We start from the raw sequence: 19,271 nt of genomic DNA on the forward strand, positions 1-19,271 counted from the left end.
GTAATTAAAGTGTTTAAAATAGTATATATTTAGATTTGAGCATTATTTTAGTGTATACAAAATACCTGTTTAGAGTTAGAAAGTAGGACATGAAAAATCTATGTGTGTTTTCCTACTTAACGAAGTGGTACTTTATGCTTACCAAATTTGAGATTATTACTAAAGCTTTCTTGGAAGAACAGAGAGGTTTGATGAAGAATGTATAGTGATTGGTAGATTGACATCCTCAATTTGGAAGTATTTAATAAGTAATCAAGTTTTTAAAGCTAGTTTGCCAAGTGTTAGCTAAGTATTAAATATGTCATTGTCATAGTCAAAATTCTGTACATTTGGACAAAATGGTAAGGCTGCTTTATACTATACCAAAAGAAAGAATTTCATTAGAGGGAGACAGAATAACACATGAGGAATAAGTAGCAAGTTTGATGTTTGAAATGTTTGTATATACCAATGACTCAGTGAATGACGTTAGTCAAATCACATTTTAATTGGTCTGTTACTAAAAACATTGTTTTATTCCTTCTCTCATCCCGTCTTCCCTTTCCCCCCTCCCTTTTGTGGGACAGGGTCTCACTATGTCGTTTAGGCTGGCCGTGAACTCACTAGTAACCCACACTGGCCCCAAACTCAAATTTTGCCTCAGGTTCCCTAGTGCTAGGATTATAGGCATGTGCCACCACACCCCGTTGAATAATCATGTATGTGTCTGTTGGCCAAACCTGTAATCTACATGGTGGGGAAAATGATAATGTAAATTATATTATTGTTAAAGCATCCCAAATCTTTTTCACATTTATAAGTTCAGAGTAAGTTTAATTGTATTGGATTTCAAATCTGTCTTTCATCTAGCACATATTTGAATGGAAATACTAGAGCAATATTAATGAGCAGTTAATGAACTGTATCAGCTAGTAATGTGTTAGAATAATGGCATGTAATTTTCACAACTTTTATTCTGTTCATTGTTTGAAAGCTTACTGAAATAGCTGACTTGCACTTACTGGTATAAGATTTTCATTCTAGAATGGGACTAATGAAATGATCCAGGATTGTTAGGGCTTTTTAAGATTAAAATTACTAGCATATTCCTCATTTAAAGAAATATTTATGATTAGAAAAAAAGTAAAACATTCATAGCCATTAAAAGTCTGATGTGACCCACATTTTAATAAAAATAAGAGTTGGAAAATACGTCTAAATATGTGTTTAATGGATATAACTGGTAAGTAGAATAAACATTTCAAACTTGGTAATTCTTGTGCTTGAATCCAAAAAACTTCAATCAATAATATGTGAATAAATTATTATTAAGTGGAAACTAAGCTCTTCATTGCCAAATAGAGGACCCAAAATACAAGCCTAAAGCATTCTGCTAATAAAGCATAAGGGTGACACCTCTACCCCAACCTTGTTTGTCTTCACTCTTGTTCTCTACTGCTTGCTTGCTTGAATGATCTTGTGCTAGTCATATGACCTCAGGACCATAGCTAGTATTTTCATAATAGAATGTTCAGTATCATTGAGTAGATGTTACAATATTATTTTAATTTATGAACCATCTCAGTGGATTTAATGTGCCTAGAATTATTAAGTAATATAAGGCTTAACGGTTTTGTTATTTTTTGGAAAATATATAGTTAATTCTACTTTTAATAGATTCCCTTATTTGAGAATTCATGAAATTGAGTGACTTAATTTTTTTGTAGTTGTACAAAATTCTAATTGCTAAACATTAAATTATTACAGAATTTGTGATACAGTCTAGGAAGGAAATTTATGTTCAGAGGTGATACAGTGTGTCTGAGCCAAATGGGAAAGAATTTACTATGTTGCTATGTTTAGTCCTGTTTTAAAATGATTTTAAAATATTTCTTAATTCAATGTCTCTTTTACATTATATTTATTTGTTACGTGGCTATTGTTTTCTCTTACTTTTCCCCTTGAGGATTTTTTGTTTCCTTAATAGAGTTGTTTGTAATTTTAATAGAAAAAAATGATAAATGTCTATTTTGTTCAGATCTTAATAGTGACTTTTAAATCACCTTTTAGTGTAAGAAATTAAAATTATTTTCATCTTTAATGCATCTTCAGGTATTCCTTGATCATAATGAGAGTAATTTGTTGATGTCTGGTTGGGAATATTCTTTTCATAATTTGAGAAAAGTGAAGCTGAGGTGCTTAAGGAATAGGGAATGATGTTAGTATCCTTACACTGAAACTAACGAATCAGATTTTGGGTCTTCTAATCTGGCTGTTGGATAACATACTGCAGATAGTCCTTACAGTTTAGAAATTAAGGTATGCTGTTTTAAGAACTCTTTAAATTATTTGAATAGCCTAATTTTTGATACTTTACAGATGCTCCACTTAAACAGACATCGTCCATAGCCGTAGCTGGAGCTGTAATTGGAGCTGTCCTGGCCCTGTTCATCATTGCTGTCTTTGTGATTGCACTGCTCACTCCTCGGAAAAAGAGATCATCCTACCTTGACAAAGTGTACGTAACTTTTTTATTTGTCTCCTCCGCCTATAAGTGCTCGTTGTGCATCCATCTTTATATCTGTCTTCACAGTTTTTATTTAAGGTACCCAAGGGAGAGAAATAAGGATAATGTCAGACCATTGTTAGTGCTCAATTCATCACAGGTGAAACTACACCTTACTAAATGAACAACATGGAGGGGCTGCTGGTTACAGACAGCTTTTCCACCCTCAGTGGATTAAATCTCTCCAAATGGCATTTATATTGCCTTTCCCTCGAACAGAAGTACAGGCCTTTGAATGAAAAACTGTGAAACACATAAAAATATTTTAGTAATTTAAGTTGCATCTTCAGATGCTTGTCCTTAATGCCTAGAACATTCAACCATCGCAAGTTTTCAAATATATGAACTTCTAATGCTTCTGAAGGAAAATGCTTGGTTTGGAGTTTTAGTAAAGTATAAAATGAATACCTTAGTTAAAATTGAACCAGTGCTTTGGCATAATCATTGAGATAGGTTTATAAGATGGGAATTACACTGTGTCAATTCCCTTAATTCCATCAACAGCTTTGTTGCTGTTACGTGAAATTAACAATGCTTGTCCTCTTACATGATTTTGATGGAAATAAGATAACATGGTATTGTTTTATACAGTGAAGTTCTGTACAAATAGCATTACTTGTAGAGTACTTTATTAATGTTTTCTTTTACATCAACCATTGTGGAAGTCAATGTAGAGATTTTTTAGAAATCTAACAATTTCACTTAACCAGCTACATTCCTTCTAGGTATCTTCCCAAAAGAGATACGGATACTACATTACAGAGATATGTGCATAGTCATGGGTAGTTTAATTATGCAAGCAGCCTAGGTGCCCATCCACAGATGAATAGATAAACAAGATGTAGTATATAAACACTATGGAGTGTTAGTCATAAGGAAGGATAAATTTCAGTCATTAATGGAAAAGCAAATAGATCTTGAGACCAAAATGTTACGTGAAATAAGTCAGGCACAGAAGATTAAATATTGCATAGTTTCTCTTACATGAGAAATTCAATTTATAAGTGAAGAGTAGAATGGAGACATGTTAGGAATCAGAAGGTAGACATTTTTGAAATTAAGAAAGAAGACAAGGATAGAGACAGTAAATGATCACTGATATAGATAATGTGCATACTTGTATATATAGTTTATCAAAGTGAAGTAATTATATATTGCAAACATATATCAAAGAAAAGGAAAAAGTAGGAAAAACATTTTTAAAAGCTTGCCATTAAAAGCATATATCCCTTTTTAAAATGCATTCTATATGTCTGTGCTTCTTTAATATGAATGTTCTTTTGGGTACTCGAGACCTTGCGCTTGTCTGGCAGGCACTGTGCTGGCTGAGCTATTTCCTCAACCCCTGCATTGGTTTTTTTAAAGACACAGCAAATTTAAATTCTATCATGATCAAATTAGTGGTGTAACTAAAAGTAAGTCAGGTCACTTTCATGAGCCTCAGGTTTCTCACGTAAATTATCATTGACATCTTAAAGTTACATTTGCTGTGATTTTCACTAGATGGAACAATGAAATGTAATAAGATGTTCATTCAGTATGATACCTACAGGACTGGTGTTTTTAATATTTTGAGAGTCATTGGTATGTGGCTAATTAATTTAAGAACTAATCTTGTTCCAAAATTACCTTGGGCTTTTCTATAACTTCAAATTTTATTTGATTTATTTGATTTATTACTAGGCTAAAAATAGATTGTCATTAACTATAATATTTGTTTTTAATATTGTTCATTTGAGATTTTAATACCGTAGGAATTATTATTGGACCAAACAAGTTTTTTACTTGTGTCTGTAGCTTTTTTCCTTTATTATTTAATATAGATAAAATTTTGTTTACTAGTCACAAATAATGAAAATATCTATGATCTTGAAAAGACTGAATGTAAAATATTTTTTCGTAAAATTCATTGACTGATATAATTAAATCTGTTCTTGTAATTAAATGATGTTTAAAATGTATTCAAGGGCCAGGGATTTAGCTCAGAGGGATAAGCGCCTGCCTGGCAAGCACGAGGTCATGAGTTCAATCCCCAGTACCACAAAGAAAAAGAAAATGTATTCAAATATTGGAGCTTCAGGTCATTTTACAAAAATATGCATATACCTAGGATATAATGGTATAATGGTCTCTATTTCAAGTGGCAAGGTTTATAACAGCTTATAGACTCAAACTCTTATTGGAAGAGTGAGGTGGGCTTTTGAAAATGGGTCTTTACAGTATTTCCAAAAAACTATAAAATACTGCATGCTTAATAGTGTATGATCAATTTACTTAAATGTTACATGCTTCCACATCTGGCTATGCCTAAAAACATTTTAAGGATAGTCATATCAATATGTCTTTTTTCTTTCCTCCAATGTGTCAGTGATACAACAGACCATATCTTAGGGAAAATAAATGCGCTTTGAGGTTCTCAAAAACTTCTATGTAAGTGTTTGAACTAAATATGAGTCTGTCAGATTGGTCTTCAACACTGAAACTTATACTTACTGTTATTTTCTGTGTTTAGTAAATGAAAGGAAAATAAAATATATGTACGTACAATTGTAATTATTTTTTGTACTATGAAAAAAATCAAAAGTTTTTAGAACCTTGATTTTTTTTTTGCCTCCTTTTTTAAACACAGGATCGACCTTCCTCCTACACATAAACCACCTCCTGTATATGAAGAACAATCCCCACCTTTGCCCCAAAAAGACCTTCTTTATCAGGTAGGTGTTGATTTACATACTTAAAATAATCCAAAATGCAACAAAAATTCCTCTTGTAAGAAATTGTAATAAAATACAATAAAATATAATTTCCATAAATCTTTTCAAAATGTTAGCTGGACATTTGTACATTAAATATTACATAATAGTACATAAAATTTAACATGTTCAAAAATATTTGAAATCTCTAGGGTAAAAAATTTTGTCTACAAGAAAATTGAATGTTTTCTAGTGTATGGTGATGTGCTATTTCTCTTTGGAGTGCTGTATATTATTTGTGTTTCTTTTTATTATATCAAAGGTCTAAATTTTACAACTCCTGTATTTAGCAGCAAATAGTTTATATTCCAATTTAAATTTCTGAGTATGATTACAAACCCTCATACTAAATATATGATGGCTTTTAATATTTATTTTTGAATCAGTTCATAGTAATTCAACACTTTAAAAATTATTCAGTACTTTTAATCTTCTATACATGCATTTGTTATTTTTAATACCAGAAAATTTAAATATTTGAATCTTTTATTCTCAGTTTTAGGGGTTTGTTGGTTATTTTTTTCTATGCCCCACACTGTCTATATTAGTAATATAACTTCATATTAAGGATTTACTTCTGAGAATAGTCTGCAATATTTTCATCCTAAAAATGTCCTGTGCTTCCTATCTGAGTAAGCCAAATCATTTGCTCATCAATTTATTAATTTAATTTGGTGGAAAAGTTCCAAAGGGATATATTTATTAAAACATTCTCAGCGTCTATTGCTTTAGTCAGTCTGCTATGTTGGAGTGGAATGGGAAGGAGCATTTTCTGGCATGCACACCTTCAGTTGTTGGGCAGCAGCTTTGCCATCTTAGAGTTAGGAGTCTTGTAAATGAAAATATACCATCTTTTCAGACTTCTTGTTCTCACAAAGAATGTGACTTCACATCTCTTTTGGCCAATAAATGATTATGACAAATAGTGTCAGATATCAATGAAATACTTAGAGATATTAAGTGCTATAAAAGGATACTATCTCAGACAGCTAGTAAGTAACCTTCAGATTTCTAGACTCAGTTTGAGGAATGTTTTTTAAAGAATGTTGGTAGTAGTTTTTTAGAACAACATTTATTTTAATTTTAGAAGTAAAACAATTACTAATAACATGTTAACTTTTCATCCCTGTGACAAAATTTCTGAGAAAATCATTGGCTCACAGTTTCGGGGGTTTCTATCCATGGTCATATGACTCCATTGCCTGTAAGGAGGCAGAACATCTGGGTAGGTCTTGCACGATGGTAAAAAGCAACTCATATAATGACAGATAAGACACAAAGAAAGGAGGAAAGAGTGAGAAGGGACGAGCGATAAGATACAGCCTTCAAAGAGACAACCCTGGTGACTTGTGCTTCTTCCAATATGCTTTTCCTTCTTACAGCCTAGCACTCTTAACAGTTGTCACCTCTCTAGACTAAACCTCTGGTCTGCTGCATGAGGGATCAGTACCTGAACCTTTGGGGAACACTTCAGAGTTAAACTTTAACAACTTGTAATTATTTTCAAATACAGTGTTTATAAAAGGTTCCAAATTTGAGAAATACTCTTTATTTGGCACATATCATCTGTCTTTGGTTTTAATTAAGATACCAAAATTGATCTATAGACAGCATAACAAACACAAAGGGAAGATTTTTCTTGGATGACTTCAGTTGACTTTGGTATAAACTACAACTTTTAGAATCTTTGGAGGCAAAAAGACTTCCTGGATGGATCAAGTTTGGACTGGTGTTGAAGGGATAAATTGCTAAGAGTTTTATTAGAATAATTTGGTAGTAACTTGTATAACAAAATATTTAAATCTGGGTACAAATGAAGAGTTATGTTGAAAAGTATTGAAAGATTTTTGTCTGAAGAAAACTGATGAGAATACCCGCAATGGAAATAAACAGACTCACAAAGAGACCATTTTGTAGTGTTGTGTCTTTTCCTCAAGTACAACTACGCAGTTGAAAATTCTACTGAACAATTTTTCTTTTCTAAATATAAAATTCTTTATGTAAAATATTTCCTAGGATAGTCAGAACATAAATTGGACATGAAACCTTTTAATTTTTATTCTTAATTCTAAAAGCTTTTAAGAACAATGTAATTGTTCATTATTAAGATAATTCAGTACTCATGCATTAGAATATCATATGTTGGTGGTATGTATGTTTATTTTCTAGTTAGTCTTATGATATCAAAATGCAAAATATATAGTAACCATTTTAGTTACCAAGAAATCTAGATGTGTAATTACTATCTAGTTTTGAGCAGTGATGGCATGTTATAGTAATTATTTTAGTAGTGTTCCATTTCACTAGATAACTTGTCAACTTTAGACACATGAAATACTTTCTACTTGAAGTCAGTTATAATCCCTCCCAACCAGGCCCCAGTGACCAAGGTTTCTTGTTTCCAAAATAATACCGTGTCTTTAAGGAAAGATTCTAACTCATTCCAGCCATCTGTTGCTTCCCTTGGAAAACATAGAAAGAAGCAGTTCTCCTTATCTGCATTTGTCTACCATGGTTAACTCTTGCTTTTGGGCTAAAAATGGCACAATTTACCTCCTGAGAATTTTTCTGCTGTTATTGTGCTGCAGAGATGTCTGTGGTAAAGGCACCCATATTTGGGGAAATAAAAAGGAATGTCTTCTCTGAAGGCAAAGAGTATTTTCAGTTATATCACCAGCTGTCATGTTAATAGACAATGAGTCTACAAAAGTGAATTGTTAATTAATTTAAAAATTTATGATATTAAAATGTATTTGTGATGGTTAATCTTGATCATCAACTTGATTGAACTGAGAGATGAGCAGATCAGTGGAGCATTCTTCAGGGTGTGTCTGTGAAAGAATTTCCAAAGAATATTGACATATGAGATGGCAAACTAACGGGGAAGACTGGCCCTAAATGTGGGCATATCATCCAAAAGCTGGTGGACCAAAAGTGGGAGAAGGAAAAAGCCTGTTGCCATAGGCTGTGCCCTAGTCTGCTTCCTGCCTGCCATGGTTGAGTTTTCCACCTCCATACACTTCCATCATGGTATTCTGACTTATTTTAGACTCATAGCAATGAAAACAGATAACCATGGATTGAAACTTATAAAAGCATGAGCTAAAATAAAGCTTTTCTCCTTTAAATTGACTTTTTCAGTATTTTGTCACACCTTTTTATGATTTTTTTTTGTTCTTAACATTATTTAGGTCATAATTAAGTATATTCTTTGCACAAGAAAATTTTAAAAATGCAGAAATTTATGATGTCTTTTTTGTTTTTAGATACAAATCTTATATTTAGATTATTTTCTTGTATTTCTTATTCTAATAGTTCTTAAATTTATTTTCATTTTTTAGGTATATAAATTATTTGCTATAAGTGACATTTATTTATCACTTGTTTATTGTGATTTTTATTTACTTATTCTGTAGTGATTAGAACTTTTGGCAAGACAATTCTACATAGAGGTCTTCATTGTATTGTTCAGTTTTAAATTTAGTGTGAAATAATTGAATGCTGACACAAGTTTTTGTATCACAATTTTTGACAACATTGTATATTCTACAAACAATAGTATTTTAAAACTATATGGGAAAAGTTATATGTTCTGATATGAAAAATTGTTCAAACCAATTAAAATAATCCCTAAAGCATTTTCATATCTAATGCTTTGAATATGGTTTTATTTCCGATATGGAAAAATCTGCATATAGATGTTTTATAATACTCTATATTTTAGTTTAAAATGGGCGGTTAATCTTGAGAATTCATGACTAGTTGATTACTTGAAGTGGTTGTGTTCTTGACTATTAAGGATAACAGGAATCCCAATCAAGCAACACTGTTATACGGACTATGGATTTTGAGGGTATTTTCCTTTTTGTATTAGTGTATTTTTGCAATACATAATAAATATATTCATTGTGAGTACTTAGTATATATATACATATTGAAGTTTTTCTTTTACAGTACTGACATATCAATAAAACCCTTTTAATCTCTGAAATGATCATGAGATTTCTCCTCTGAAATCTATACTTGCCATAGTTGTTGGAAAATTAAAATTTTTTAACTTTAAAGCCATTTTTATGAACATTACTTCAGTTGTCATTATATACAGATTAACTAATAATTTGAGACTTATAATAAAATGCATTGGTCAGCTTTCCTGTTGCTAGGACACTGTACCTGATTCCCACAGTTTAAAAGGAGAGGTTGAATTTGGTTCATGGTTCAGGGGATTTAGTCCATGATCAGCTGGCTACAAGGCACAGAGATCATGGAGAAAGAACATGTTAGAGGAAAAGCTGCTCACTTCATGGCAGCCAGAAAGCAGGAATAAAAGGGAGAGTCAGTAATAGAGATACACCCGCCCAAGGTATGCGTCCAGTGACTTCTCCTCCAATAGCACCCTAGCTCTTACCAGCACATTTAGGTATAAACTCAACATTGAATCAGTCCACTGGTAAGTATAGCATCCCTTTGATTCAATCACTTTCCAAAATCTCCAATTCTGAACCTAGAAGATTTTTAGGGATATTCGAGGTTTACACCATAATGTGCATACAAAAATATGTATTTTGGTATGTGCAAGTAAATATTCTTTGTGATGAAAGGGTTTGTACTCATAAAATATTTGTATGGCTGAAATGAAATATGGAGATCATTGATATGTTTTCAGGTTCTGTGTAACAGCTAACTTACAGACATTTGGTGTACTATTGAAAAAAATTAACAGTTACTTGAAAACCTATTGACATACTCCTCTGTTTTCCAACCATAAAACAGTATGAGAATATTTTCTTTTAGATTTCCATTAGTAACGCTCAACTTGCCAACATATCAACACCATCGTCTAATAACATTTTTTAGGTAAACTGCTTTTATTAGTAACTAGTGATGCTCTCATTTGTTCACAAGATCTAAATATTTTAACATGTTTTCGGACTTTGCTAACAGTTAAAATCTTTTGAATTAGAAGAAGAGAGGAGGAGGAAGATGTTAGAAAAGTGAATTAGTGTCTTCCTCATTAGAGGTATACTGCTCAGTGGGCAATGTAAGAAAGCAAGTGCTGAGTATTGATAGTATGTTTTTGCTGTCAGATAGCAAAATTCTCCATCTCGCTGTTACCAACAGTTTATCTATGGTAGAAGTTATTGAGACAATTAGTGAAATAATTGGTGAGTTTTTTTGCTGGTGTGAAGAGGGAAAATTTTTGCAGTCACAAACTTTTGGTGAAACAGTGATTTATAAAGTAATTTTATTTGGGAGATGGCCTCTCAAAACCAAAGATTAAAATATCTAAAAATATTTGTTAAAGATTCAGATAAATTTCATTCAACTGAGATGTGGGTATGACATTTGAAATGCAAACAATTGTTACCTTAACTATATCAAAGCTTTTAATAATCCTAAAAATTAGGAAAAGATAAACCTACATTATGAAGTTTTGTCTAAATAGCATATGATATACCACATAGTACTATATGTTTGGAGTTACTGTTATTTAAAAAAATATATAGTTGTTAATAAAAATACTAAAAGTAACCAAGCAGGAAAATCATTTCAGTAGAAAAATAAAGCTGATACCACTTTGACTTATTTAAACTTATCGTATATTTCTTTTGGAAATCATTTGTACTTTCATTGTAAGATTAGCAGTGCTTAAAATAAAATGGAGTCTGCACTTTCTGATTTATAGAATTGGTTTTTTTTTCAAATTGTTTATCAAACAGATTTTTTTGAGTAGTTAATATGTACCAATACTGGCCACATATAGTTAATAAAATAAATGAAAATAATTGTTTTCAAATTTCATATTTAGTGATAAATACAAATGCCAAATATGACAACTTTCTGCCTTTTGTAAAAAGTTTTATTGAAATTTGATTGTCATGTACTAAACTACATTTATTAATATGAGATTTGTTTTACATGTAATACAAGAAGTGAACAAACATATTTTGAAGATACAAATCTAAAAATTTATTACAAAAAAAGACATTAACTCCCTAGAATTCTCTCCCTCATTTTAAACACACTTACCCCATTATATTTGCCACTTTCTGAATCACTTCTGGAAATCTCTTCTGAGTGTCTTTATGAAGTTTTGTTAAAAATACAATGAATGCTGAATGTCTTCCCAATGGAATGGGAGATTCAGAAAAACTGTTGGTGGGAGTATATATTGGTACAGTTACTATGGAAATCAGTATGACAATTCCTCAAAAAAGTAGATAAGAGTTCCCAGTCAACCTAGTTATTCCCCTTCTAGATATCTTCCCAGAAGAATTAAAAACATCATACTACAGCAATGTATGTGTACCCATGTTTATAGCAGCACAATTTGTAATAGTTAAGTCTTGGAAACAAATGCCCATTAATTGAGGAATGGATTAAAAAATGTGTTTTTATACAATGGACTACTACTCAGCCATAAAGAAGGGTAAATTTGGGACACCTTAAATAGATGCAACTTGAGACAATACTCTTAAGTGAAATAAATCAGATTCACAGTGTGTAAACATATTGCCTCTCAGGTGTGAGAAACTGAAAAAGTAAATGAGAACCAAGAACATATAATAGATACTGTGAAGTGGGAAGCAGTTGTTTAAAAGGAAAGAGGATCTAGACTGAGAGAAAGGAAAGGAAAGGGAAAAAATGCGTGGTAGTTAACACTAGTAGTTTATTAGTTCTCTGAAAAGGAAGGTCTGTGCTAATATCTTTTGGAGAATTTTTTATGCTCCTATCCTTGTACTCTGAGTAACTGCTTTGAAGATAACAATACAAGATGTATTAACTATTGTTATTCTGTTATTTTGTTGCGAAATGTTGCTTTTTTTTCCATAAAATAAAAAATTATATTCTCATCCATCTAATTCACTGGATCTGGCACAGTACAATTTTTAGCTCTTCCCAAAACTCAAAATGACCGTGAAAGATAAAAGTTTTGAATCAGTTGAGGACGTTGAGGAGTCCACTACAGGTTAGCTAAAGATACTTACTGCAAGAGGGCTTCTAGACTGCATCAGAATGTGCAGGAAGGTGGGATCAGAGTACGGGAGGGAGGGGTTATTTTGAGGAGTATAAGTCGCAGTTTGTCTTTTACCATGATAAAATTTTTTAAATTACATTTTCTAACCATCTCTCGTGTGTGTGTGTGTGTGTGTGTGTGTGTGTGTGTGTGTGTAACGAAGAGATGGACATCACAATAAGAATAATGTGCATATTCATCATTTCCAGAGGTTTCTTAGTGCTTCTTTGTAATTTTCTCTTCTAGTCCTTCCTTAGCTGCCCTTCCCCATCCCTAGGGAACCAAAGACTGATCTGCTTTTCTGCATCTAGTAATCCCCCCTTATCTAAAGGAACTGTGGCCCAGGACCCCACTGAATATCTGAAATTGCAGTAGTTTTGGGCTCTATGTATACTATGTATACGTATGTATATATACTTGTGGTAATACTTAAATACAAATAGACACAGCAATACTAATAAAACAGCACAATTCTAATAAAAAGTTTTGTAAATGTGGTTTTTCTCTCTGCTGAAAATCAAGATACATATTAATATTTTCCAACCATGCACACATGTCACTGAGACAGACCTCAGGAAGTGAACCCGTGGATCAAGGAAACTGTTATTTAGTTGGTATGTTCTCAGATTTTATACCAGCACATTCATGCAGTATGTTCTTCATTGATTGGTTCTTTCATTTTACACAATGATTTTGAGATTCATTCATGTTATATTGATCAACAGCTTGTTCCTTGTAGATGTACTGTATTTTGTTTATATGTTGTCTGTTGATTAACAGTTTGTTCCTTGTAGATGTACCATGTTTTGTTTATAGATTTACCTGTTGATTGATACTTACCTTCTTCCTGTTTGGGCCTGTTATAAACAAAAGTGCTGTGAACATTGTAAGCCCTTTTAAAATATATGCTTTTATTTCTCTTAGATAAACATGTAGGAATGGAATGATTGAGTTATATGGTAAGTTTATGTTTAACTTTGTAAGAAAATGCCAAACTATTACCGTAAATGATTTTCCTATTAAGCTTTCTTTCTAACATTGTGTAAATTGCTCCATGACCTTCTCAATACTTCATATGGTCAGTTGTTACGATTTTAGATATTCTAATAAGTGTATGGTTGCATTTTACCCTGGATTTATTTGGCATTCTTTTCTACATACTAATCTGGGAATATTTCTTTTAAATTTGCCTGTTTATCAGCTGTTCATCTTTGATGAAGTGCCTGCTCAAATATGTACTTTTTATTGGCTTATTTATTGTTGTTAGAATTCTCATATTAGAATTCTTTATATACTTTGGTGTAAATCTTTTGTCACGGACATGATTTGCAAATATTTTCTCCCACTCTTTCTTGTCATTCTCTTTTAAAGAACAGAGTTGTTAATTTTGATAAAGTCCAGTTTAGGTAGTTATGTGATGTCAGGTTTTCCTTCTGGAATACTGATATGGGGAACTTATTTTTTGCCTCCTACTCTACTTAAGATAATGTGGTTAATACCGTTTATGATAAGTCATTTGCTTTATTTTTCCCGTGTAAACTGTATTACCGCTTGGAATTTTTAATGCATTAATTCCAATATAGTTTTCTTTGGCCATAAGAGTTCCCTCAATATCTACTCTTCCCAAGGGAATATGTAGTGTAATCTTACCTTACCTGAGAAATACAGAAATTAGATTTAACCTTTTAATTGTATTTTGTGGTTCATGACACAGAAATAGTTATTACCTTTTTATATGATCTCTTACCTTGGTATCAAATTAGTAATTAGCTTAAGTGGAAGCTTAATAAAATTTTCAAAATAGAACATAAGTCTATGGCACATGAAGAGAAAGTATTTTAGAATCATGTTAATACTAACAGAGCAACACAGGCTCCAATAGTCTACTTAAAATTAAGAAGATTAGATTCAGTTATTTTGACTTGCTGTACAAGTAGAAATTTATTGGTATGGAAATACTTCAAATATTTCCAGCAGAACCACATTAAATGTGTGATTTTTGAGAAGCTGAAGTCAGTTTAGTGTTTTTCTGCTGAGGACTCTATCCAAGGCCTACTGATGAGCATGCATTAAACCACTGTGTGCACTTCTGCCTAGGCGGAAAAATTGCGCTCAGTTTTCGTTGGTATCCATTTATGATTTTTAACTAGATTGCCTGTGAATGCAAGAGTGAATACTGTTGTAGGAGAAAATTTTTTAAAAATTAAATTATACAACAATTCCTTCAGAGCTATTTCTAGTACTGATTGACTCATTTTTATTTAGATTAAATTATTGGAAAGAATTTGCTTCATTCTAGGCACCATTATTCAATACCAAAAGAAAAGTAGGTGATTAAAAGGAAAGCATTACTTGTTAGCTTTTAAGACCTCTAATCAATACAGAAAACATGACATCTAATTCACTTTTTTTCATGAGATTTATTAGTATAACTCCTCTCAATTTTATGCATATTATCTCTCATCTTCTTGTCTTCCTTTGTCCTTAGTCCTCCCTTAGTCCTGAATTATAAGAACCGATTTGTTATAAAAATCACATATTCATTATTTGTACTCACGTATGTGTTTTTGTATTTCCTATTTTTTCTGTCTTCTCAATTGCAACCTCTTTACAAGCACATTGCTACTACTTCTTTCATAGCTTTTTCTGATACCTAATAAGCTGCTCTGTACAGAGGTTGTTGAACAATTGTTACAGGTTTTCAGTGGTAGTGAAATCAATGGTTCATGAAATCAGTTTCCCAGGTAAGCTGAAGGTGACACCAGAAATTTGGGGATGTATGCAAACATGAAAATCTGTATACGCCGCAACTACATCCTTATGTCTCTATAACCTAGAAATTAGTTTTTAAAAAGTTAGGAACTATATAGCTCACCATGTTTCTTGAACAAGATGACCATATCATCTACGTCATATCAATTTGAAAGTGTTTGTCACCGGGGACATAGCTCATCAGCATAGACCTGCCTGGCACGTGTGAGATTGAGAGTTCAATTCTCGATACCACAAATAAATAAATAAACAATAAACTAACCTTATCTTTTAACATTACCAACAAAAATACTTTTAAATACCTGATAAACTAGTTAAAGCTGAAGTGCTACCTCATATGTAATGCTAAACCTTAAAACTAAAGAACTATCTTAATATCTTAGTGCTACTTGGGAACTCAAATGTAGCCGTAACTCTACCATTAACTGATTTAAGTTTTGGCTTTTGCTTTGCTTTTTAAAGAATTAAGTTTAATATATTTTTGCTTGAGATGTGACATTAAATCTTGAGAGGTTTACTCAAGATTTGTGTTAAGGTCACATTACCATCAGGGGCCTTATGTCTTGACTAGGGGTGACTCCCAATTGGCTTACGTGTAAGTAGAAGTAAAACAGTGATTGAAGTTAAATATAGTAAGTTAAGTACAATGAAATCCCTTCCATGATTTAAAGGACCTCATGGTTCTCTTTGTTTAAGAGCTTTTTAAAATTAGAAACAGTTTCTTTTTAAGTTCAGAGAAGTTTGAATACAGAAGTGAGCTATTTTTAATATTTTGATAAATACATCTAAGTTGTTTTCAGAGAATTAATTAACCTAGTCATTATTTGTGAGTTAAATGTCACATAGACATTATCCATCTCATTTTACTTTATTTCTCATTGTCTTGATATTAGTGTGGAAAAATTATTTTGTTAAAGTTCTTTTAATGCCAAAAATTGGTGCAGGCCACACAAGAATATTGCAATTACAGATTGAGTGTCCCTTATCAAAAATACTTGGCACTAGAAATATTTCAGATTTCTAAGTGTTTCCAATATTAGGATACTGGATTTGCATAGCCTTTACTGCTGATTATGCATAATCCAAAAATATGAAATTAGAAACGCTCCAAAATCATGATGCTCAAAAAATTTCCAGATTTCAGAGCATTGGATTAGGAATATGCAACCTATAATATATTTTTTAAGATGAATGTTAATTACATGTCTAGCATTATAAATGTTGATTCACTAAATTACAGTAAGCTTTGTCTGTTCCTTTAAAGTTAAAGTTGTTGAGATTGACTTACATGGACTGTTTTCTTAGGCATCTACCTTCATATTGGGATATGAGAAACAGCAGTGCTGGTGAGCCCTAGCTGCACACTGCAGTGCCTAATTCTGACCATCAGAGATCACTACCTGTAATGGGTACCACTTGTTAATATGAAAATAACCAATGGGGAGACTATCCAAGTTGTGGATTGAATTTAAAATGCATATTGATTTAGAAAAGCTTTAATAAGCTTGTTATTTTGAAAGATAATTGAATTGCCAGTGGGAAAATATTAGAAGTGTTTGTTTTGAGTAAAGTAGTCATGACTACAATTTATCATGGAAATGTTATGTTAGTCATTTTCACCTACAGCCATTGAATTATTTCAGTTTCTTACATGAACATGGAAATCTTTCATCTAGTCTGCTTGCCAGCATGCCAGATTTCCAAGAAATATGAATTTCCATCGTTAGCAAGCTACCATGTTAAAAATGCCCTCCTGGGATGACAGTAGACAGTTACCACAGTCTTTCTCATCAGATGTTTTCACCACTGGTTAAGTTTGGTTATGGATGATTCTAAATTCATTTTGTTGGTTTCTTGCCACTTGTTTCAAACCAAAATATTCATCCATTTAGTTTCACATACAGTAATCTCCCTTTGTTTGATTTATTAATATTTGATTAATCGGGAAAGTGTTCAGCTCAGGAATGGAATTAGCCTATTGGTGATTCATTCTTTTGGGTGAATCTCATTCTGATGAGAAACAGCTCAAAGTGACACATATGTTTCCCTGGACTTGTGAATTTAAAAAGTTAATCTTAGTTGAACGTAATGGCACACACCTACAATACCAGGATTCTGGGAAGGCTGAGACAGAAGGATTGCAAGTTTGAGTCTAGCCTGGGTAGCACAAAAACTTAGCAAAATTTTGTCTCAAAATTTAAACTAAAGAAAAAGGACTGGGATGTAGCTCTCATGTGAAGGCCCCAAGTTCAAAACCCTCAAAAATAAAAGTTTTACTTTTTTTGGCCTTTTTAGACAAGGTCTCGCTATGCAGTTCAGGCTGGCCTTGTGAACTCACTGTGCAACCCAGGCTGGCACTGAACTCATGGTAGACCTGCTTCAGCTTCCCAAGTGCTGGAATTACAGGCATGTGCCTGGCTCAAAAAGTTAATCTTACAATTCAGACTAAATAGCATTCAATTAACTAAAATTAGTAGGAGTTATTGTTTGAGAAATTAAAGGACTTATGTGGAGTGGTATTTTAGTTTAAATTATTGTTGCTCCTCCCTTGCAAATATTTTTCAAAAACAATTAAGTCTATTAAAATTACTTCCAGATTCACCAATGTGTCACAAGTGTCAAAATTCTTTCCTTACTTTTGTATGAAAATGCATGTGTAACGCATTTACATTCAGGGTCATCCCTGCTGATGGTTTCCATAACAACCAAATATAAAACTTAGAACTTTAAATTCTTTTAGGCCTACTTGTTTTCCAAAAGATCCACATCAAATTCATGTTAGCGTTCATAATGATGGCATAGTTGCTTATGTGATTTTTCTGTAGAACAAAGTTCTCTTATAGCTTCTTGCTGTTCCTTTGATTTGGGGGGTATAATTTTTTTTTTTTATAGTTTTAGAAAATAGAGCTCAGACCAGAGATGAAGTTCACAGGAAGCTAGATTTGAATACTCATGAGACAGGTCTGCATGGTGATAATGCTGATACTTCAAGAAATAATTCTGTCATCATTTAAGAGGACTCAGCTGTTGTCCAAAGCTGCATGTTATAGGAAAAACTTCTGCCTTGGGATAAAGTTGAATTTTAAGGTTACTCATTGTCATACTTCTTATTTCCCTGAAAAACTAATATTGATGGCAAACAGAAAAGAAAAAATATTGTTACTTGAGGCCAATGTTGTTTCTAGATAACTTTAATATATTTTGAGTGTAATGTTTATGTAATTGATGTGTGTTCATCAATTTCCCACTGCTGTTGCAAAATACCTGAGATAATTAAGTTATGAGGAGAAAAACTTCATTTAGCTCAGAGCTTTGGAGTTTCCAGTCCATGATCTGTTGGTGCCATGGCTTTGGGCCTATGTGAGGCAGCACTTTTTGTCAAGTACCGTATGGCGGAGTAAAACCACAGGCCTCATGATCACAAGCAAAAGAGAGAAGAATAGTAAGAAAATGAAGTAACACCATCTTCTTCAAGGGTGAAGCTCCAAAAACTTAACTGCTTTTCAGTAGTTCACCCCACTGCTGCGAGTTTTCACCACCTCGCAAGACCACCGAACCAGGGACCAGGCCTTTAACAGATGGGCCCCCGGGGAGCAGTCAAGATCCCAATAATAGCAGTTAGCTGTGTGGCTAATACACATAGACTGAAGGCAACCCACACTATTCCACTAGTGTTTTCATTAAGTTTAATTTTAAGATCTATTGCCAATTACAAAAATCATTGGTTCTTTGTATAAAGCAAATTAAGCAAAATTATTTCTTTTTTTTTTTTCACTTTTCCAGTGGCAAAAATGTTGTTCATAACAATGTTAACTATACATTATTGAGTGGCCATTTTACAGTTATGACTGTTTTTTTACATTAACTACTAAAGGCTTAAAATGTATCTTTACAGTAACTTTAACCACACTGACTATTAGACAAGATATAAAATATACAAGGTATAGAATATTTCTTGTACATACATAACTTTGGAAGAGTGAAAATTGTTCAAGATCTTTAAAAGGAAATGCTTGGCTCCATTATGATCCCTATTTTAAATTTACTGGCACTTTGCAGAAGGTAAAGAGTCCCAATTGTACATTTTTAGTGGACAGAAATTATTTAGGCTACCAATCCTTAAAAAATGGCATGTAAATCTACACATTTGAAACATTTTTAAATACCTTATTGATATGTTTTT

At 32.4% G+C, this 19,271-nt stretch overlaps 1 protein-coding gene across 1 annotated transcript in view; it reads left to right on the forward strand.

Moving 5' to 3' along the window:
- Positions 1-19,271, forward strand: part of Nectin3 (nectin cell adhesion molecule 3) — a 106,262-nt gene that overhangs the window by 56,267 nt on the left and 30,724 nt on the right. Inside the window, exons 6-7 of the mRNA XM_013151760.3 lie at positions 2,359-2,497; positions 5,175-5,259. Of these exons, the coding sequence (XP_013007214.1) occupies positions 2,359-2,497; positions 5,175-5,259 (224 nt within the window). The remainder of the gene's footprint in view (positions 1-2,358; positions 2,498-5,174; positions 5,260-19,271) is intronic.

The sequence above is a fragment of the Cavia porcellus genome, unplaced genomic scaffold (genome assembly GCF_034190915.1).
Source record: "Cavia porcellus strain 051 isolate PalLab524CR breed Dunkin Hartley unplaced genomic scaffold, mCavPor4.1 scaffold_15, whole genome shotgun sequence".
NCBI classification, from domain to species: domain Eukaryota; kingdom Metazoa; phylum Chordata; class Mammalia; order Rodentia; family Caviidae; genus Cavia; species Cavia porcellus.